The 22,877-nt window shown below is 39.7% G+C and overlaps 2 protein-coding genes across 2 annotated transcripts in view; one reads left to right on the top strand and one right to left on the bottom strand.

The window, feature by feature from the left end:
* The window catches only part of VTI1B (vesicle transport through interaction with t-SNAREs 1B), a 31,151-nt gene extending 13,227 nt beyond the window's left edge, over nucleotides 1-17,924 (top strand). Inside the window, exons 2-6 of the mRNA XM_026489698.4 lie at nucleotides 6,511-6,569; nucleotides 8,231-8,422; nucleotides 10,615-10,788; nucleotides 12,234-12,295; nucleotides 13,721-17,924. Of these exons, the coding sequence (XP_026345483.1) occupies nucleotides 6,511-6,569; nucleotides 8,231-8,422; nucleotides 10,615-10,788; nucleotides 12,234-12,295; nucleotides 13,721-13,817 (584 nt within the window). The 3' untranslated portion in view covers nucleotides 13,818-17,924. The remainder of the gene's footprint in view (nucleotides 1-6,510; nucleotides 6,570-8,230; nucleotides 8,423-10,614; nucleotides 10,789-12,233; nucleotides 12,296-13,720) is intronic.
* Nucleotides 14,010-22,877, bottom strand: part of ARG2 (arginase 2) — a 29,740-nt gene continuing 20,872 nt past the window's right edge. Inside the window, exons 3-8 of the mRNA XM_026489697.4 lie at nucleotides 21,664-21,841; nucleotides 19,113-19,272; nucleotides 18,088-18,182; nucleotides 17,804-17,908; nucleotides 16,680-16,816; nucleotides 14,010-14,488 (exon numbers count right to left, since the gene is read on the bottom strand). Of these exons, the coding sequence (XP_026345482.1) occupies nucleotides 14,283-14,488; nucleotides 16,680-16,816; nucleotides 17,804-17,908; nucleotides 18,088-18,182; nucleotides 19,113-19,272; nucleotides 21,664-21,841 (881 nt within the window). The 3' untranslated portion in view covers nucleotides 14,010-14,282. The remainder of the gene's footprint in view (nucleotides 14,489-16,679; nucleotides 16,817-17,803; nucleotides 17,909-18,087; nucleotides 18,183-19,112; nucleotides 19,273-21,663; nucleotides 21,842-22,877) is intronic.

Below are 22,877 nucleotides of genomic sequence, written 5' to 3' on the forward strand. Positions count from 1 at the left end.
AAAGAGATGAATTATTATCCAGGGTTACATGTTGAGTCAACCCCAAGGAAAGGTCCAAAATCTAACCCCCTTTTCTCACCAGCGGTTCCCTCTTACACAAATGTTTTCCAGATGATATCATGCCAGTACTCCCTTCATCATTTTTGCCTTGTCCAAGTACCATGTTTACTGTTACTTAATGGTTTTCTCTATATCAACTTCTAAAATACATTTACTTAATATATAGTTATTTTAAAAGGAAATTTTACATTACCACTTTAAATGGAAAATCTTTTTTTTTAGTTTGAAGTATTTGAGTGTTTATATAAATTTCAATTCTCCAGAAATTGCTACTTAGCTTAATTTTTTTTTAAAGATTTTTATTTTATTGGACAGAGAGAGAGCATGAGCACAAGCAGGGGGTCTGTAGAGGGAGAGGGAGAAGCAGGCTCTCCTTTGAGCAGGGAGCCCAACTCAAGGCTTGATCCCAGGACCGCGGGATCATGACCTGAGCCAAAGGCAGACGCTTAACCGACTGAGCCACGAAAGCACTCTAGTTTTTTAAAATTTATTTTTATTTTGGTTTTTTTTGATGTATAATTAACATAACAGTGTTGTATTAGTATACAATATAATGATTCAATAATTCTGTATGTTATTCAGTGCTTGTCAAGAGCACTTAATCCCCTTTATCTATTTTACCCATCCTCCTGTCTCCCTCCCCTCTAGCAGCCATCAGTTTCTTCTCTGTATTTAAGAATCTCTGGTCTTTGTCTTTGTCTCTTTTTTATTTTGTTCATTTGTTTCTTAAATTCCAAAATATGAGTAAAATCATATTTGTGAGGGTACCTGGGTGGCTCAGTGGGTTAAGCGTCTGCCTTTGGCTCGGGTCATGATCCCTGGGTCCAGGGATTGAGCCCCCGCCCCCCCCTGCTCAGCAGGGAGTCTGCTTCTTCCTTTCCCCCACCCTCCCTCCTGGTCGTTCGTGTGCTCTCTCTCAAATAAATAAATAAATAAAATCTTTAAAAAAAAAATAAAGAAATCATAAGATATTTGTCTTTTGTTTTCTTACTTATTTCACTTAACATTATGCCCTCTGGATCCATCATGTTGTCGCAAATGCTAAGAGCTCATTCTTTTTTCTTTTTATGGGTTAATAATATTCCATTTTGTATATACATATACATATAACACACACCCCACATCTTAATCCATTTATCTATAGGTGGACACTTGGGTTGCTTCTATATCTTGGTTATTGTAAATAATATTACAGTAAACGCAGGGGCGCATATATCTGTTCAAATTAGTGTTTTTGTTGTTTTTGGGTATATACCCAGTAGTGGAATTACTGGATCATATGGTGATTATAAAAATGTTTTGGGGAAACTCCATACTGTTTTCCACAGGGGCTGTGCCAGTTTGCATTCCCACCTACAGTGCATGAGGATTTCTGTTTCTCCACATCCTTGCCAACACTTGTTTCTTGTGTTTTTGATTTTAGCCATTCTGACAGGTGTAAGGTGATATCTCATTGTGGTTTTGATTTACAAATCCCTGATGATTAGTGATGTTGAGTATCTTTTCATGTGTCTGTTGGCCATCTGTAGGTCTTCTTTAGAAAAATGTTTATTCAGATCCTCTGCCCATTTTTTAATTGAATTATTTGGTTTTTTGGTGTTGAGTTAGAAAAGTTCTTTATATAGTTTGGATATTAACCCCTATTGGATATATCATTTGCAGATATCTTCTCCCATTCAGTAGATTGCCTTTTTGTTTTGTTGATGGTTTACTTTGCTGTGTGAAAGCTTTTTCTTTTGTTGTGGTCCCAATAATTTCATTTTGCTTTTGTTTCACTTGCCTGAGAAAACATACTAGAAAAATGTTTTTGTGGCTGATGTAAAAGAAATTATGCTTATGTTTTCTTCTAGGAGTTTCATAGTTTCAGGTCTCGCATTTAGGTCTTTCATCTATTATTTATGTGTATGGTGTAGGAAAGGGGTTCAGTTTCAGTTGCATGTAGCTGTCTAGTTTTCCCAGCACCATTTGTTGAAGAGACGTGCCTCATTTGTTGTAGATTAATTGATCATATAAACACGGGTTTGTCTTTTCTTCTTTCTTTCTTCTGTTCCATTAATCTATGTGTCCATTTTTGTGCCAGTACCACACTATTTTATTACTGTAGCTTTGTAGTATATCTTGAAATCTGGGATTGTGATACCTCCAGCTTTGTTGTTCTTTCTCAAGATTGCTTTGGCTACTCAGGGTCTTTTGTGGTTCTATACAGATTTTAGTGTTATTTGTTCTAGTTTTTTGAAAAAATGCTGTTGGTATTTTGATAGGGACTGCATTAAATTTGTAGATTGCTTTAGGTAGTATGGACATTTTAACAATATTTGTTCTTCCAATCCATGAGCATGGAATATCTTTCCATTTGTTTCTGTCAGGTTCAGTTTCTTTTATCAGTGTTTTATAGTTGTCAGAATACAGGCCTTCACCTTGTTGGTTAAGTTTATTTCTAGGTATTTTATCATTTTTGGTGTGATTGTAAATGGGATTGTTTTCTTAATTTCTCTTTCTGCTACATTATTCGTGTATAGAAATGCAACAGATTTCTGTATATTAATTTTGTATCCTATGACTTTACTGAATTCATTTATTCTGGTAGTTTTTTGGTGGAGTCTTTAGGGTTTTCTGTATATAGAATCATGTCATCTGCAAATAGGGAATGTTTTACTTCTTCCCTACCAATTTTTATGCCTTTTATTTTATTTTGTCTGAATCCTACAACTAAAACTTCCAGTACTTTGTTGAATAAAAGTGCTAAGAGTGGACATCTTTGTCTTGTTCCTGATCTTGAAGGAAAAGCTCTCAGTTTTCACCATTAAGTCTGATGTTAGCTGTGGGTTTTTCTTATATGGTCTTTATTATGTTGAGGTATGTTCTCTCTAAACCTACATTGTTGAGAGTTTTTATCATGAACAGATGTACTTTGTCAGATGCTTTTTCTGCATCTACGGTGATCATATGGTTTTTTAAATCCTTTCTCTTATTGATGTAATATATCACGATTCATTTACAGGTATTGAACCATCCTTGAATCCCTGGAATAAATCCCACTTGATTGTGATGAATAACTTTTTAAATGTGTTGTTAGATTTGGTTTGCTAGTATTTTGTTGAGGATTTTTACATCTATGTTCTTCAGGGATATTGGCCTGTAGTTGGTTTATAGTTTTTTTATTGTTGTGTCCTTATCTGATTTAAATATCAGGGTAATGCTGAATTAGAATGGATTTGGAAGTTTTCCTTCCTTTTCTATTTTTTTGGAATAGTTTGAGAAGAATAAGTATTAACTATTCTGTAAATGTTAGGTAGAATTCACCTGTGAAGCTATCTTGCCCTGGACTTTTGTTCTTTGGGAGTTTCTTGATTACTGATTACTGATTACTGATTCAGGTTCTTTGCTGGTAATCAGTCTGTTCAAATTTTTTATTTCCTCCTGTTTCAGATTTGGTAATTTATATGTTTCTAGGAATTTATCCATTTCTTCTAGGTTTTACAGTTTTTTGGCATGTAGTTTTTCATAATATTCTCATAATTGTATATCTCTGGTGTTGGTTGTTCATTCACCTCTCTCATTGGGATTTTGAGTCCTTTCTCTTTTTGTCTTGTTAAGTCTGTGTAGAGGTTTATCAGTTTAATTAATTTTTTTTTTCATAGAACCAGCTCCTGGTTTCATTGATCTCGTTTTTGTTTCTATATCATTTATTTCTGCTTTAATCTTTATTATTTCCTTCCTTTTGCTGATTTTAGGTTTTGTTTCTTGTTCTTTTTCTAGCTCCTTTGGGTGTAAGGCACTCTCTTGTTTTGGGGGTTTTGTTTGGGTTTGTTTTTACCTCTATTTCATTTATTTCTGTGCTGATCTTTATTATTTCCTTCCTTTTGCTGGCTTTGGTCTTTGTTCTTTCCCTGGCTCCTTTAGGTGTAACGTTAGGGTATTTCTTTGAGAGTTTTCTTATTTCCTGAGGTAGGCCTGTACTGCTATAAACTTCCCTCTTAGAACTGTTTTTGCTGCATCCCAGCAATTTTGGACCATTGTGTTTCATTGGTCTCCATGCATTTTTTTTTTATTCCAGTATAGTCAACATACAGTGTTGTATTAGTTTGAGCTGTACAATATAGTGATTCAACAATTCTTTATATTACTTACTGCTCATCATGATGTGTACTCTTAATCCCCTTCACCTATTTTCCCCATCCCCCTTCTTCCTCCCCTCTGGAAATGACCAGTTTGTTCTCTATATTTAAGCATCTGTTTGTCTCTTTTTTTTCTGTTTGTTTTTGTTTCTTCCACATATGAGTGAAATCATACGGTATAAATCTTTCTCCAACTGACTTATTTCACTTAGCATTATACCCTCTAGATCCATCCATGTTGTTGCAAATGGCAAGATTTCATTCCTTTTTTTATGGCTGAGTAATATGCCAGTGAATGTGTGACATCTTATCCATTCATCTGAGATGGACACTTGGATTGTTTCCATGTTTCTTGGCTAGTGTAAATAACACTGCAATAAACATAGGGGTGCATATATCTTTTTGAATCAGTGTTTCTGTTTTCTTTGGGCAAATAGTAGTTGATTTCCTGGGTCATAAGGTAGTTCTATTCTTAACTTTTTGAGGAAGCTCCATACTGTTTTCCACAGTGGCTGCACCAGTTTGCATTCCCACCAACAGTGCATGAGGGTGCCTTTTTCTCCACATCCTCGCCAATGCTTGTGTCTTCATTTTTTTGATGTCTTCTTTTGATTTCTTGCATGACCCATTCATTGTTTAGTAGCATGTTATTTGGCCTCCATATAAGTGTCCTTTCCAGATTTTTTCTGTGATTGATTTCTGGTTTCGTACATTGTGTCAGAAAAGATGAATGAGGGGCACCTAGGTGGCTCAGTCGGTTAAGCGTTTGCCTTCAGCTCAGGTCATGATCCCAGGGTCCTGGGATCAAGCCCTGCATTGGGTTCCCTGCTCGGCAGGAAGCCTGCTTCTCCCTCCCCCACTCCCCCTGCTTGTGTTCCCTCTCTAGCTGTCTCTCTGTCTCTGTCAAATAAATAAATAAAATCTTAAAAAGAAAAAAGAAAAGATGAATGATACAATTTCAGTTTTTTAAAATTTATTGAGAGTTGTTTTGTGGCCTAATGTGTGATCTGTCGGGGAGAATTTTCCATGTGCACTTGCAAGGAATGTGTATTGAACTGTTTTTGGATGGAATTTTATATATATATATATGTGTGTGTGTGTGTGTGTGTATACGCATATATACATATATACACACATATATACATATATACACACATACATGTATATATACATATGTATGTATACATATACATAAAAATCTGTTAGGTGGAAAATCTTTCAAATCTAAACGATCAGCAAAATACAGTGGAGGCAATACGATGCCGTTTTAGTTAAATGTTACTGCTTGGCAGCTGAAGCCTATTCTATTTTTGTTTAAAGAAGAAATTAATAATTTTTAAGTATTAAAGACATACTAGTTGGTTAAGCATATAAAGACAAAATGACAAGATGCAAAAACGATTGAAACAGAATTGAAAGGGGAATGACTTTCTCACTGTGAGTCAGTGGTATTTGCGTTGTTTTACATATTACTGCGAGTGGGTATGGCCAAGAAATATGTACCATACCATGCACTCTCCCTAGCAAGCAGAGGTGAATTTTGAATTTGTTTTGCAGAAAAGCGGTGGATAAAGATTAATATGGAGAAGTGTTTCACAGTGGAGGTAAAAGTGGGGACAGGGATTTCAGAGTCAGCATTCCTAAACATTCTTATTGATGAAGGTGCTCCTGACCCCTTAGGGGAAAATCAATCAACAGCAATTGACTTAGGCCTGTAGTGTTTCTTAGTAGGATAATACTGACCTTTGGGGCCAGATAATTGTCACGCAAGAGTGTCCCAAGCATGGATATTTTTGTTCCCTGGGCACTAAATGCCATTCATAATACCCACCCTCTCCCCTCCCCCATCATTGTGATAACAAGTTCCAGTACATTTCTAAATGCTTTTTAGGGGTGTCCGGGTGGCTCAGTTGGTTAAGCTTTTGACTCGTGATTTCGGCTCAGGTCATGATCTCAGGACTGTGAGATCCGGATCCACCCCACATCATGCTCATGCTGGGTGTGGAACCTGCTTAAGAGTCTCTCTCTCTCTCTCTCTCTCTCTCTCTCTCCCCCTCCCTCCCTCCCTCCCTCCCTCTCTTCCTCTCCCCCTCACCCCTCCTTCCCCCTCCTCTTCCCCCCTTCTCCTCACCCCACCCCAGCTCACGTGTACTTGAGCTCGCTCTCTTTAAAAAAAAAAAGTAAAAAATGTTAAGTATTTTTTTTTAGAGATGTTTAAGTACGACTAGCCCCATCAGGGGAGGGTTGGGCAGTTTATTCTAAGCAGAGGAAATGACCTCTACAAATATATGAAAACAGGACTGAGCACTTGAAACTTGTCTGTCTTTTCCAGAAGAGAAGAAGAAGCTGATCAGAGATTTTGATGAAAAGCAACAGGAAGCAAATGAAACGGTGAGAACAGGGAGCAAATCCTTACTTCTTCTACCTGGAGTTAGTCTTTTCCAGAAGTAACGCTTATTACCTGATCGCAGATTAACTGTTCCTGTCTGTTGGTCTTGATTTTGGTTATTTCTTACTAAATGAGGGCAGTTGATGGGGTGAGTGATGAGGGAGTTTGACAAACACAAATGGATAAAGCTTGGATACTCTCTTAAACTGAGTCTTTGATATAATACATTCCTGATATGAGTAGTAAGGGCATTGTCAAACCTTAACGTGGGTGATCTTTTAAAATTTCATTTAGGGGGACCTGGGTGGCTCAGTTCGTTAAGCATCTGACCCTTGGTTTCATTTGGGGTCATGATCTCATGGATCATGGGACTGGACTGCATCAGGCTCGTACTCAGTGGGGGGTCTGCTTGAAGATTCTCTCCCTCTGCTCCCCCCATGCCTGCTCTCTAAAATGAATAAATCTTTAAAAAAAAAATAAAATTGGGAGCACCTGGGTGGCTCAAGCAGTTAAGCATCAGCCTCTGGCTCAGGTCATGATCTCAGGGTCTGGAATCAAGCCCTATGCGAGGCTCCCTGCTCAGTAGGGAGTCTGCTTCTCCCTCTCTCTCTGCCACTCCTCCTGCTTATGTTCTCTCTCTCTCTCTCTCTCTCAAATGAATAAAATCTTTAGAAAAATAAAAAATAAAATTTCATTTAAAAAGCTGGCTATTGGGGTGCCTGGGTGGCTTAGTTGGGTGTCCGACTCTTGATTTCGGCTCAGGTCATGATCTCAGGGTCATGGGATCGAGTCCCAGTTGGCTCGTGCTGGGCATGGAGCCTGCTTGGGATTCTCTCTCTCCCTCTCCCCCACATTCTGTTTCTCTCTGTCTCAAAAATAAAAGCTGGCCGTTAAAATCAGCTATTCTTCTTTGTTAAACTTGTTAAGTCACAAAAAAATGTACCTCAGAAGCAGTTGTAGCCACATTCCCTTCTGTTTTAAAAGACCTCTACAAAGACATTAGCAAAATTAACCAATCCAACTCTGGCCATCCCAGGCGGATGAAAATAATTCATGACCTCTTATGGACATGTCTGGGTGTTACATTTTACTTACCCAATAAAATGGAAATCTGATTTGGACCCCTGGTTATCTAGGACATGGAGACAAATGACTGATTTTCAGAAAGAGGAGGAAGGAAGAACCTCGATGCCATACCCCTATCAGTTAAGTGCTCATGATAGCACTTGAACCATAACAAATCAAAAATTTGATACACCAAAAAGGGAATTTGAAGATTTGTATAATCTTGAGCAGATTTCTTCAATTCTTATATAGGAAATAAAAGTAGCATCTCTTACCTTATTCAGGACAGCAAAGATTAAATGAGGATTAAATGAGATAATGTATATAAAAATGTTTAATAGGAAATAAGGTGCTTGTTAGTTTTTTTCACTTATTCATCACATACTTTTTGAATGCCTATCCTCTGCATGCTAGGCGCTGTGGCAGGCACTCAGAGAAACAAGGTCAGCATGTCACATGTGATCCCTGCCTTCGTGGAACATGTGGTCGAGTACTTACTTGCAGTTGTTTGTGGTTTGATTAGTCCAAGCTAGGCATACGCCCAGATGAGAGAGGAAAAAACCCCAGCCCATCTGCTCACTACTTTCTGCCCTCCTAGCTGGCAGAGATGGAAGAGGAACTACGTTATGCACCTCTATCTTTCCGTAACCCTATGATGTCTAAGCTTCGAACCTACCGGAAGGACCTTGCCAAACTCCATCGAGAAGTGAGAAGCACACCTTTGACAGCCACACCTGGGGGCCGAGGAGACATGAAATATGGCTTATATGCTGTAGAGAATGAGCATTTGGTAAGCTTCAGCTGTTTTTTTCTGCTTAAGGGCTTGTGGCACAAAAATTAGCCATGTTGTAGAGTGCAATTTATGTTATCAGTGCACAGTAGACTCTTCTCCCCTCCTGTTTCCTGCAGCCAGCTCCCCTTCTCCTCTTGGGTAAGCACCTCTACTGTATCTAATGCACATCTTTCCAAACCATGCTACTTTAGATTTCTTCATGTCTTTTATAAAATAGTGCTTGGTATTTAGCAGAGGAACACAAGTGTTACCTGTTCTTATTGTATGCGGACTTGGTATTCTGACCCATTGATCCAGTTTTTCACATATGCTCAAAAAATTCAGTTAGGTTTTTAATTTATCCAGGGTATTGTTACACATTAACCCAAGCTTTCCTTTACATTTATATTAAGATGGCCCAACAGTGGAGACATAGTAGAGAAGACAGGATGCTTCTCAGGAGGGACCTAATGGCTCATTCTATTGTAATGGAAGGTTAGCCAGATTGCCTTTCTAGACTCCAGTATTCTGATTTATAAAAATTAGACTGACAAATTGAAAATCTATATTCTGAAACTAGGGAAGCTGGATAAAGGAATACAAGTTCACAAAGATTAAATGTAATGCGTTGCATTTGGTATTATACTCCACTGTACAAAGTAGAAATGGCCTGGCAAGTGGCCCGGCAAGTAGCGTGGGAGAGAAATGGACAGGAGCCCACAAGTATGGACTCATGTATGTAGAAAGGCTAATAGTGCAGTGTTAAACCATCCTGTTTCATGATGCATCCTGATTATGGTTCAAAAGACATTCAGATGATACTGGCCTGACACTGCTGATGTCAAAACTAGAGAGAATGATATAAACTTTTCAAAATTCAGTTGTGGAGAGAAACTGGGAAAAGGCAGGCAGGTGAAGCTTGTTCAAGTAAGATGAGAGGTATAAAGTGACTTTGGGTATTTGTTACCAAAAAACAAAAACAAAAAAGGGGAGGTAAAGCCAAACAATAATTTGCTTTGAAGTTACTAGTTTCAGAAATTATAAGGACAGTTTAGATACACATACCACCTTCAGTGGCATTATTGTTCCAAACCTGGGGTTGATATATATGATCTTACATTTTATATGTTTTTCCTGCTCTTCACTCTAATCAGTTAAAAAATCCCCGTCTTTTATTTTTAAAAAGCCTTATTCCTGCTTCTTTTAAGCTAAAGTAACTGGGGTTGGTTTATTTCAGTGTCATTCAGTGGTTCCATCATCCACTGGTCTGTATACTGTATATGAAAAGACTTGTGACTTACCTGGAAACTCAATATTTTGGTTTCTTGATGGTGATATCTAGTGCTAGCAGTCACCGGTTTGGTAATAGGCCCTGTGAACCAATCCCTTTCTGAGTGTGTGTGTGTGTGAGTGCTTTGAATAGCGAAGAACTTAACTGTACCCATTTGTCAGTGGTTAATTCTGGCTGACAAAGGCCACTTCCGTTATCACGCCTTCTGTGCTTGAGATTATGGGTGAAGTAAAACTTTGGCAGGGATTTAGAAAATTAGGGCACTTGGGAAATTAGGGCAGCTTACTTGGCCCCTGAGAGCAGTCACCAGTGTGGCAACTTCAGAGTTTTGTTTGGCCTGAGGTGAAATTCTTTTTGGGTTTCCAAGACTGTAACCACTTAAGTGTTTTCCAAAATGTGATAGTGTTTCAGACTTCTAAGTGATTTCTGTATGTGCTGCAAATGAATAGCTTATTCATGTCAGGGTCCCTCAATCCTCAGTACCAATCAGGTGGAAGTCTTCAGTGAAGTAATCTAGACTGTGGAGTTTAGTTGGTTGGTTTGTTGCCCTGTCAACAGTTGTAGGCTAAATGCATATTCGGGTAGCTCCTGCACCCCAGATCTGGGCCACTGCCTCAGAAGTTGTTAGTTCAGACAGCACATGGAATCAGTTCAAATTCATTAAGAACACAGGGCAAATGCTCTGACGTTTTTAATTCTCTTGTCTCACTTAAGTGTACCAAGCAGTGCCATAAGAGGTCTGCGATCTTGTATTGGTAATTCTAATCTTATAGTTGGTTAGCATCTTCAAAGTCTTAAAAGTAATGAAAATTACTGCACACACTGTATCCCTTCTTACATCGGGAGGGTCACAGGGAATGTGCTGGCAATGAATTTATAATGGAAGATGTCTAATATTTCCCTTCCATGCTCCTGTCAGAACCGGCTACAGTCTCAAAGGGCATTGCTTCTGCAAGGCACTGACAGCCTGAACCGGGCCACCCAGAGTATTGAGCGTTCTCACCGGATTGCCACAGAGACTGACCAGATTGGCTCAGAAATCATAGAAGAGCTGGGGGAGCAACGTGACCAGTTGGAACGTACGAAGAGTAGAGTAAGTCTGAGCGGATAGGGGGACGTAGGTGGGCCCCTTATATCCTGATGCCTTGCCACTGCCAGAAACTACGGCAGTTCAGAATTCAGGGTTAGGACCTCTTAGATGCTTAAACTTTTCTCAGCTGAGAGACTTCTCTTGAAAGTAACTTTACCCCTTGGATTTAGAGGTCATAGAGGCCAAAAAAAAAAAAAAAAAAGACTGAAGAAACCCAGTTTCTGCATTCGTGGAAGATTGTAGCCACTGCATCCTTTAATTCCTACATTACCAACCTGAGATTTTTTTTCATATCTAGTAGGATATTATGCTGTTCTTATAAGAGCACCATTTACTTCAACAGTCCTAGTTTTTTTGTCCTTTAGAGCCAAGGCTATTTTCCACAGGTTGTAAAATAGTACTGCTGACAATTTAGAGGTTTGCTCCTGGACTATAACTTTTTTGTTACCCAAGGTAAGCTAGATGACTGTGGGAAGAAAATGGGAAATAACTTAGGCCAAATGACTCTATTAAGGGCCTCTGAAAAACACCTCGTTTCTCCCTTCCCATATATTTTAGGAATATATGGAAATTTTAAAAATTTAAAAAATTCCATAGGAATTTTAAAAATAGTACAATTTGCCAGTAGAATATTAACGTTATGAGGCAAATACAAATTGAACAACAGATACTCGCCATAAGACTTGGTTGACTTCCTCCATGTGGGGATTGGAGATTTTCTCATATATCCAAAGAGCTGCAATTCTTCATTCTTTAAAAATTCACAACTACTAAATTCAAGGTAAACTGTGGAGAAGGCAGCTTCCTTACCGACTGTGTGGTTTTTGACTTTTGAACACATCAGGTGGATTGGTTGAATTTAAAAGCCAAGGAATGAGCTGAGAGATCAACTTACTTGTGGCCCCAGGGGAATGAGTACAGATGGCAGGTGGCATCTGTTGAAATATCCCCTAGATATTACAGGCAACCAAAACGTAATTTTTTAAAAAGCTTTTAAAAGAATGACTCGCAATTCAATGTGTCTGTAAGAGGGGTAAAGAAAAAAGAACCAGATCCTAAAAGTGGTAATCCACCAGCCAACGAAAACAAAACCTCAGGAGGCTCCCCTGGAGTTTGGCTGATGAAATTCAAATCTGAAGTTGCCTCACAGTTACTGGCGAGGTACACTTGAAGCCTCTTTCTGTTTTGAGTAGCTAAGGTGAAGGATTAGTTTGGTCCCAGGAGTTCCCCACAGTAAGCCTGGGATATAATAATTCCTAAGCCGACTTGTCAAGTACTAAAGGATCTTGTCCTGTATACTCAGAGGCCATCATTCACATTGGTTTGACCACTCCATCATAACTTTTTTCAGCACACACCCTTTAATGCCCACTGTCAGTTTAGGAACATTCAAGTTCCACAGTATGTACTTTTAGAAGGGGGAAATAATTGCTATTTTCTCTTCTCAGCTGGTAAACACAAGTGAAAACTTGAGCAAAAGTCGAAAGATTCTCCGTTCAATGTCCAGAAAGTAAGTTTTAAAAATAGAGTTAAGAGAAATTTTGTGACTAAGACATTAAACAGGACTTACAGAGGTCCTGATAAAGCAAAAAGAATAAAGTATTATCTTGTCTAGTTAAATATCCCAGGACAGAATCATTTGTTAAAAGTATTTGCTGCTCTGGGGTACCTGGGTGGCTCAGTCGGTTAAGCGTCTGCCTTCTGCTTAGGTCAGGGTCCTGGGATCGAGCAGGGATCAACCCAGGGAGTCTGCTTCACCCCCCACTTATGTTCTGTTTTAAAAAATAAAGTATATGCTGCTCTGACTTGGAACAGTGGGAAATTTGTCCACTCTTAATCCCAGTTTACAGTTTTCAGAGCACATGGGAATAAGAGAGCTTCATATTCCTTGAAATATATTTGTATAAATTTGGTTAGAAAACTTTTGACTGCTGCTGCTTAGTACTTGCTTTTGGCTCTACTTGTCCTTCATGGGAGTCAGCCCCTTATCAGGGAGTTCTGTCCTGTTAGCAAAAAAGTTGACTTTTTAAAAAAAACCCTAAAGTGGGTAGTATGCACAAAACAAAACTATAACCGAGCCATGGAACTAGTAAGGGAGTGAAATTTTCCTAAACAATGGTAAATGCCTTGTCAAACAAGAGGAAGCCTTCAATTTAGAGTTAACAGGAGAACCAGAGATTGGATTCTTTATGTTAACAAAAAGTAAATTTTTGAAGCTCTTATAAAGATATCCTTTTGGAATGATAAGGGAAGAGTAATTAGTGGTATTATATTTCTGCTTTTTTCAAATAGGATTCAGTGATTTCAGAAATGGTATTTTTCAGGGCACCTGGCTGGCTCCCTTGGTAGAACATGCAACTCTTGATCTCGGGGTTGTGAGTTCGGGCCCCGTGTTGGGTGTGGAGCCTACTTTAAAAAACAAACCAAAAAAACCCAAAAAAAGCTTTTCTAGGAGAAGCTATTTATAAAAATGTATATTAAATACGAAAAATAAAACAAAAAATCTCATTTAAGTCATCTCTAGAGCCAGTGTGGGGCTCAAGCTCACGACCCTGAGATCAAGAGTTGCATGCTCTTCCAACTGAACCAGCCAGGTGCCCCTAGTAAAGCTATTTTTAAAGTGAGGAATTTACTATTTGAAGACATTTTAAAATCAAGAAACCATTTTTATGTGTTGGTATCTATTGTCCCAGTCTTTAAGATTTCTGTGAGGTAGTGTTATTCTTAAGTTAAAATTGAAAAGTTTTCAAGTTGTCACTTACCAGCTAAATGAACCTTATATATACTTACTGCTGAGTGGCTATGTGATCCAAAAAAAAAAATTCAATCTGCCTCACAGCCTAGGCCACGGGGGTCAAACCCCTGAGCATTAAGAATGGAAAGAAATAAGGTCATCCAGACTTCTGACTGGTTCCTACTTTGCTGCTTTTTGTAGAGTGACAACCAACAAGCTGCTACTTTCCATCGTCATCCTACTGGAGCTGGCCATCCTAGGGGGCCTGGTTTATTACAAATTCTTTCACAAGCATTGAACTTCTACACGGAAGGGTTTGTGGACCAGAACGTGGACCCTGTGAATGAATGGTGTTAGAGATGAGATGGGGAATAAGCGTAGTGCTGCTGTGAGGTAATGTTTCGAGGATGCACTGTGTAGCCAGACCGTGGGAGGAGGGAGGGAAGACAGAACCACATAACTGTGAAGGAACAGCAACGAGACCAGTATGATATACCAACGTAATAAATGCTGTTTATGACTTCTTTAAATTTACATAGTATTCCAACATAATATCCTGTGAACTGGAAAAAAAAACAACAACACAAATTTACAGTATTGGTCACCAAAATGGAGAGGGAAAGGAAACTTTACAATTGTGAGAATGCGCAGATGTTCTCATTAAGGCAATATTGACCCAGACGACCATTTAGTATGTGTCTCCTCAAATGCCTCATAATTCTGGAATGTCCTTTGTGGCAAACGTGTTAGCACACAAAATTTCCTAAATTCTCGCACGTTCTTCCCTTTCTGATTCGTCTGGTGAACTGGGAGTAGGAAGTTGGTCATAGACAATGTGCCCTCCCTCCCTTGTCTGACCAAAACTTGAAGCAATCACATCCACTGCCAGGCTAGCTGTAGCCTTGGCCTCTTCCTCTGAAGCAGCCAACTGAGGATTGACTTCAACGAGGTCCAGTGCTGACAGCAACCCTGAAAGAACAAAGTATGACAAAGCCTCAGAAGATACCCTAGCTGCTACTTTCAATGAGGGTCATCCTACTAGACAGGACAAGCCAAGGTAAAAAGTCATTTTCTATTAAAATTACCCACTGTCAGGAAGCCCCTTATACCTACCTCATCTTCTTGGGCATGAATTTAAGTTCAAACACTGTATTCTAGAGTAGGATTAAAATTTATCATCCCTGTTCAACTAACTTAATAGGCATAGCTGTCAGGCTTTCTGGATAAGGAAAGAGCTTGTGGGGAAGAGGTAGACAAGGATTTTCCAACTTACTGGGAAAATGTGTGCCATGTCCAGGAACCTTCCAGATGTCTATGTAGTTGTGTGAAGAGATCATCTCTTTTGAGCGGTTCCCATTTTTAAATTCTGATTCTCTCAAGGCACCACATGCCCTAAGTATAGTTATTAGTGCATTTCTTAGTCTTATCCTTGCAGGTCTGAGCTGAGGGCAGGTACCATGACGATGTGATTTTTAGGTGTCCCATCATAGTGACCTAGTATCTTGCACTTAGTCAAGGGAAGACTTAGCCATACTTTAATTTGGACTTGTTACCTTCTGTGAGGGTTTAAGTACTTATACTAAAGGGTTTGAGAAGGGAAGATTAGACCAGAAGAACCTATCCAGACCTGCCTTCTACTCCCCACACAAGCCCACTTCTCTGAGGTATTTAACTTTTTAGTTGGTTATTCTGGGTGAAGTTAATCTACCTCTTCAAGTCATCTGAACAAACTAGTAATGGGGAATACAAATATCAGAACACTTAGGGTAGCCATAAAGCCTAGAAACATGGGGATATATACCTACTGGTTTATTGATATTGATATTACATTGTAATACATGGTATGCTCAGTGCCACTGTATCTGTTGAGTGTGCAGTCCCTTATTAGCAGTGCATAGTCCAAGCATGTTACTGCAGCATTTCCATTGTGCTAGCATCTCGGTGTCTTATGATCTGTGTGTGATTTCCACTAACTACACCGGAGTTCTTGGTATAGCCCAGAAGTAATCAAGAGTGTTTGAGCTATTAAAAAAATGTGTTATCCATGTTTTCCAGACTATTGCCACCTTCTAATTTAAGCAAAGTGCTTTATGTAGCTAGTTAACTGTCATGATAGTCTTTTGGAATAGAATAATGTAGCAGGGGAGGGAGAGATAAGGTGTGACCACTACCCCATCTAACTACTAGAGGTTACTAACCTCTGCTCTAAGTAGGGTCATTGGAAACCAAAATGGAGAATTGAACACCCAGGTTCACTGACCACTAACCAAAGGACAACTGTTAGTCTCGTTCTCAGACCCACAATCTTAGATATTATCTTACTACTGTCAGACCAGATAAATGTAAGCATTCTTTTCCTTCCTTTAGTGCCTAAAGTTCCAGTAGGCTCTAGAGAGACCATTTCCTTATCTATCCCAACCACTCAAGGCTTTCCCCGTAGCTCTAGACCTTTCATTGTGGGTTCTCTCTGCTGTTTAGACCCCAGTTTCATGAAATGGTATTGAAGTATCATGTAGTAGTTGTTTAAATGACCTTTCCTTGCAAATTTAAAGTAACCTTCAGGAACTAGCTTTCTGACAGAAATGGAAACTGCAAACAAATATGAGTGTGGGGACAGTAACCTGTGCAGTCACTCTTAATCTAGCATTCATTTTACTAATCTTTTGTCAATGATTCGTCTTTAGTATCCCTATATTAAAACTCCTATCAAACAAGCTCTAGTAGAAGGTTTATCCTAATATGAAAGGACCCAAGATACTGTCCAGCTTTGAAATATCTTTAAGACAAGGTTTAACTCCACATTCTCAACCCCAGGTGAACTAACTCATAATATGTCAGGGTAAAAATTACAGCTATTTGGCCTTGCCTTTTCATCTGAGTCTGCCTTTAGACAATTCAGATGCAAAAAAACTATTGGTTCAGCAGGTTATTCTTGTATTTAATAAGTATTTAAGCAATTTTTATTCAATACTACCTTATCATGTTTGATATGAGCCAGCTCCAAACATGCCTCTAAGTGTCTGTCCTTTATTAGCCTGACCATGTGGTTTTTAAATAAAAACAGTATCTGTAATAACGTGGAATAGTAGAAAAAACTCTCCGGCATACAAGAGGCATCAGCATATTTACTTACAAAGTGAACAGGTTGATCCCTTCTTACCTGTGTTGTGTATTTCCTCAGTAATATACATGCCTTCTCGATAGGTCAGTCCCCCTACAACAGGGGTTCCTGTGGCTGGAGCCAGGGTAGGGTCGAATGCATCAATATCAAAACTCAGATGGATTGGCCTTTGTCTTCTTGAGGGGAAGATGATAAGAATAGTCATTTGGCTGTGCTTGGACATTGATCCTGCCTACAGTTACAACTCCTCGATTTTGTTGCTGTTAGTCCTGGTACTTTGCTAATACAGATTCCCAGGTTTCCTGTGCTGGAAGTTACTATGTATTAACCATATCAGCTTCCTACCCACCACTTCATAGTTTTGCCATTTCTTCTTTGTGCCTCAGACTAACTCCAGTTCATATTTCTGACTTAACCTAGGCATTAGACCCTTTTGCATTAAAAATTCTTCACTTCCCTATGAGACTGGGCTCTGACAAAGTCTAACTTAACTTAGACTGACCTAGGTTACAGTTGCTCTTACTCTCTCCATGTAACAGCAGCTGAACTTAATTGATTTGGTGTCTGCAATCTTAACTCCCAGTTCTAACTTCAGTTTAGCCCAGGTGTCCAAAAGTGGAAACTAGCATACATGTATATACTAGATAACTAAAATTTCTTACAGCTTAAGAAATGTAATTGCTACCTGATAGTATGCCATTAATCACTTGGAAATTAAGACTCAGCTCTGAGAACATGCTCTCAAAACTAGCCTTTGGCATTTATCTGCCACCTTTCTATATTAACAAGGTTTGCTCAATGTAAAACTTTCAGATGAAGCAACAGTGAGCTTAGAAAGAAGGGGACAGTTGAATGCATGCTTCCCATCTCAAAAGATAAGCACTAAAAATGGAACTAAGGAGAAATTCATGAGACACAGAGGAGCCAGGCAATGACTTCAAGGAAACCCCCTCCCAACCCCAGAGGAAGAATAGGACCTAGGTTTCATATTCTCCCTTTCCAGATTATTGGAGTTTTTTGTATGTGTACATATTTTGCTTTTATTTTAAAAGAAAAGCTGCTGTCCTCAAGAGATAGGCTAAAGTGTGCTGCTCACTGGGAGTCTGCCCTATTTCCTTTGGGACTTTCCCTTTGGAAGTAGACATCCATTATAAGTTACTTACTTGCCAATTAGCAGATCAAATGTCTGTTCCATGACCTTCTGAATACCAAGTCGATCTATGTCTCTCATGGAGAAATACTGGATATCATAATTCTTTAAAATAAAACTGTATGAGATACAAAGGAAGGAGTCCTTAGTTTAAAGAACATTTTAAATGAAATATGTGTTGGGCTGGGGGTTTGTCCTGTTGATGACCTACAGGATATTAAGGCAAGGAACAACCTATCCAAAGGAACCTAAATGGCTGGGAGAGACCCAAAGCTTAACCTCAATGTATCAACTTACTGTTCAGGAGGGTCCACATCTCTTAGACCAATATACACAATACTTGGGGAGGAGATACAAGGTTTGATCCAGGAAAATCCTGGGAGTTGTGGTACCTGTCAAAAGAGGAATGGACTGGACTCATCAAGGATTCTTGGTCTCACCAACATAATCACCATGTGCTTCCCCATGTGTGCAGTCTGCTTTCTCCTACCTCCAGGATATGCTTAAAGCAACCCAAGACCCACTTGATCTGGGAAAGAGAACTTATACAAGTGGAAATGATTCAGAAGGCAGCTGAAGAACGCAGATTTCTCAGAATAAAAAAAAAAAGTTTCTCCTAAGGTGGCCAGTTTCTCATTAACTTACCTAAATAGCAGGAATACTGCTGATGAGCCCATTTCCACCCCTTTGTACATTACTGAATTGTTTACAGATTGGTTCTTGAAACACAACCCGGTTGCCATCTTAAATTGTCTACAGCCAAAACACAAATTCTACCTAATGAATAACTTGTACTATCCTGATTTAACTTGGTCCCTCACTGAGGGGAAGGACATACAGATTCTAGTCTATGCCTAACATGGATTCCTATATCTTCTGACCAGCCTAGGAAAGTATTACCTAGAGATGATCATGGTTTTGCTTTCCTCTAGACGATGGGTCTGAGAGTGAGGCAGGCCTGGGAGCCTCTAACCAAGAAGTCCTGCTGTGGGTGTATCAGTCACTAGAGTTACTACCCACTGCCACTTTCCTTTCTTGCAAATATTCTCTCTCTCTCTCTCTCTCTCTCTCTCTCTCACTCACACACACACACACACACACACACACCCTCTTTCCCAAGAGCAGGGACCATGTCCTAGTCCTCCTTATATCCCTATCATCTAGTAGACTGGCCCATAATGTTTGATGAACAAATGAAGAAATACTAAACATTTCTACCACGACCATCAGCCCATCCTTCATAAAAACCTTACTGAACTAGTTACTCAAAGCCCCAGCGTAACCCCTGCAAGCAAGCCACTTAGCCTTTTCAGCCCACTGACCTTGTCCTGTAGTTCTCTGAGGAGAAATGAAACTGGCTGTCCATGGAGATTTCCAGATGAAGTGGTGAGGGGTGTATTGATGTCAGCATGGGCATCAACCCAGATCACACAAAGGTCTGGGCAGTGCCGGGCGTGGCCACTAATGGTACCGATTGCCAGGCTACAAGGAACAAACACAATAATTGAGGCCCTGTGCTTGGCAAACATCACCAATAACAAATATCCTCAGTGCTGCTCACACTTTGTCCTCAGGGCAAAGTCAGGGCCTCAGAGTAAGGCTGGATTTGGATGACCAAAAGTCCCAGGGCCTGTAGTTCCCAGAGATTAACCTTGAGTGAGTTAGGGAGAAATGGAAGGTTCCAAAGATTCAAAGCTTGTTGACTGGTTACCCTTCTAGTTTGACAGATGTCATTGCTGCCCCCAAATCCCTAAAATTAGATCCATTAGCCCTGGGCCAGAAAAGGACCTCAAGTATTTGTTCAATGAATGAAATCCAGTTAAATGATATGTTCTATATATAACAACTCACAAATATTTAATACTTAAGGGAGATCTAATTATTTTCAAAAAATCAGTCATATTTACTTTCTAAGGATAAAAATTAGCATTATAGCTTTTTAGAAAGTTAACAATTTTGACATTTCCTTTAGGAAGTATCACATAAAGACATTAACGGGAACCCAATTAAAGACCTCATTTAGATAACTGAGTAAACATTTATTTGCATGGCATATTAGCACGGCATTCAAATACCAGTGTTTATTTTATTGCCTCTCCCTGTCCTTGGACTCTGTGTACATTGGCCAACTGTCCTCAGTTGTAGGAATATAGCTGATGAAATCGTGGTTGGAAAGCTGCCCAGCTTCCTAGTAACTGAAGAATTTGACATAGATGGGAAATGCAACTTAAGCACTTAAGGAACTAACTACAGCTATCCTTCTCAGTATGGCACGAGACAGCATTTTAAGCTCCATGCTCCACATAGGGCCTTTTTGAAGGATAGCACAGTCTAGTGTGAAAAGCAGTGGATTAAGTCAGACAACTGGGGTTTTTCCCAGAAAGCCAGGTGATTTAGGACAAGTCATCTAGTTTTGCTAGACAGCTTCCTTTTTCTAGAAGAATGGGATAATAATATTGTCTTGTTTAAGTCAGAGTTAGTCTGACATCTAAGGGAATAATTTATACTGTGTAAAAGGAGCAGAGTGACCTAAAGATACCTCCTTTCTTCAAAATGTCCAATATCTGTTCAGTTCATATACTCATCCCTTCCTTTCTAGAATCTTCAGGTAGCCTAGTTTTAGCACAGAACAGGGAATAGGGAATAGTGACAGGGCTGCAGTCGATAGCTGTAGACAAAAGAAAAGCCAAAGACCATGACAGTCACATTGATAAGCAGTCCCCAAATAGACGATCAGAAGAAAGTCAATACAAATGAGAGAGCGCTGAGCTAAGAGGAAGACCCACCCTCTGGTTGATTTAATTCGATAGCTACGGAGAACCGGGACTGCTCTCTTATTATACCTAAAATTACACTCCTAGTGAGGAAATCTACCTGCACTTAGAATGGTCACAAAGACTCGGCTTCTGTTAAGGGACCAGAAAAGCTCTCTGCGCCACAGGAGTAGTTACTAGATTGGCTCTCAGAAGAAAAGGTAATTGCCTTCAGAGGTCACACTGAATTTAAATCCCACCCTGCTACTTCCTGGTTCTAGAAGTTGGGTAAGTTATCTGACCTCTGTCCCTCAGTGTTCTGGCAGTTAAGTTAGGTAAAACTGTATCTGCCTCATGGCGTTATGAGGAGTAAATGAGAATATATAGGAAGTGCCCAGTACTCCTAGTATTTTAATGCTGTTTTTCTCTCTACCAAAAACCTTTATTAGCTCAAATAGGACTCCTCTGGCCCAGAATGATCTCTTCCTTCTCTGAAATTCTATAGAATTCAATATGTTTTTTCATTCCGTGTGTGTGTATTTCATCTAGTCCTAATAGATCACAATTTCCACAATCCCTAGCATTGTTTGAGAACACGCCAAGCAGTGTTCAATAAAGTACACGCTCACTCGCTCAGAGAAGGGCTCTGTCAGTCACCTGGGGGTGCATGCTGTGAAGGTGGAGAACAGAGTCACACGGCTAGTGGGAAATCTATAACACGTTAGCAGAAATGCGTTAACAACAACAACCACCACCACCAAATTCAGACTACTGATGGATCCTTCTAATTCTCCCAAATAGCCAAGTGAAAGTCATAAGACAGTTCTTCCTCAAGAAGACTTTGTAAGAGATAACTGGCACATAATGAAACAGGAACACACTGTGTCTAAAGACTGCTTAGTCTACCTCTGAACTTGACCTCAGGCTATACAATGTGTCATACAATGAAAACCGCAGGTACCTCCAGCAGCCCAGGATCCTAGGTATTAAAATGCTATTAAGCACATCATACCACAAGAATTCTGAAGGGTATTGTCCTCTTAAGTGGGGAGACAAGCTAGCTGATTAGCCCAAAGCACCATACAATCCAGGTCCCCACCACCCCTGCACCCCAGCTTACCTGTGGTCTCCTCCCACTGTGACACAGCTGTAGCCACTTGACACGGCTCTACTAACCACCTCAGCTAGTTCCTGGTTGGCAAGGCCCACTGAGCGAGGATTCACGATCAGGTTCTTGTAGAGATCATCTTTAGGGACCGGAGTAAAACTCAAATCTCCAAAATCCTTTAGGCGACAGCCTACAAACAAAAGGGGGATGACAAGATTACTTGCATATGTTATTCCAACTCTTACTGGCCTGGGCCACAAGTCAGAACTTGTGACAAAGTGCATGTCATAGTCATTTTGCCACAGTAAAATTCAAAATGTCACGTGACTGTGGCAGGAGGGTCCCAGTCCTCCCAGCAGTCCTGGGGGGGGGGGGTAGATCCCATTAGGAACACCATTTTGCAGACAAAGAAGCTGGCATTTGGAAAGTGAAGCCCAGAAACAACTACTGATTTAACCTAACAGTCACAAAATTGGTGGCAATTAGACCTCAGATATCCCAGAGTTATAGAGTATAAGTAAAATACCAAGAGGAACCAACAGGATTTACAGAAAATTAAGTACTGTTAATTTAGAGCAAAAATACATACAAATTTTCATGTTATAAACTTTTTTTTTTTTTAAATAAAAGACCAATCTGAGGATCTCAAGCATCCTAAAGGAGAAATGTCAAACGTCTGTTACTTACAAAGGTCCCAGGCAGTGTTCTAATTGCTTGATGTAAATTTTAACAATTTATTTGTTAGAACAGGGGGCGGGGGTATAGGAGAGGGAGAGAATCTCAAACAGACTCCACAGTGAACACAGAGCCCAACATGGGGCCTGATCTCACAACACTGAGATCATGACCCCATTGGAAACCAAGAGTTGGATGCCCAACTGAGCCACCGAGTTGACCCACTTGACATAAATTCTTAAACTCACAAAAATCCTATTAGGCAAATAAAACATGCCATTTTATCTCCAAATCACATAACTGCTAAGTGGCAGAAGCAGGACCCAAATTCAGGTCATCTTCCCCCAAAACATACATTGACTACAGTTTCCCAGAGAAGCCCTCTTGATTCCTCCCTGTTAAGAACAAGTGAGAACTTTTCCAAAAAACCAACAAGATGGCAGAAAGCAGTGGCAGCAGCAAATGTCCTACAGGTTCACCTACTGCAACACACACCTAGACCAGCTGCTGGCCACATCCCCCGAGGAGCTGACGCAGCAGCTGTGGCAGTG

This window comes from Ursus arctos, unplaced genomic scaffold (assembly GCF_023065955.2).
Source record: "Ursus arctos isolate Adak ecotype North America unplaced genomic scaffold, UrsArc2.0 scaffold_25, whole genome shotgun sequence".
NCBI classification, from domain to species: domain Eukaryota; kingdom Metazoa; phylum Chordata; class Mammalia; order Carnivora; family Ursidae; genus Ursus; species Ursus arctos.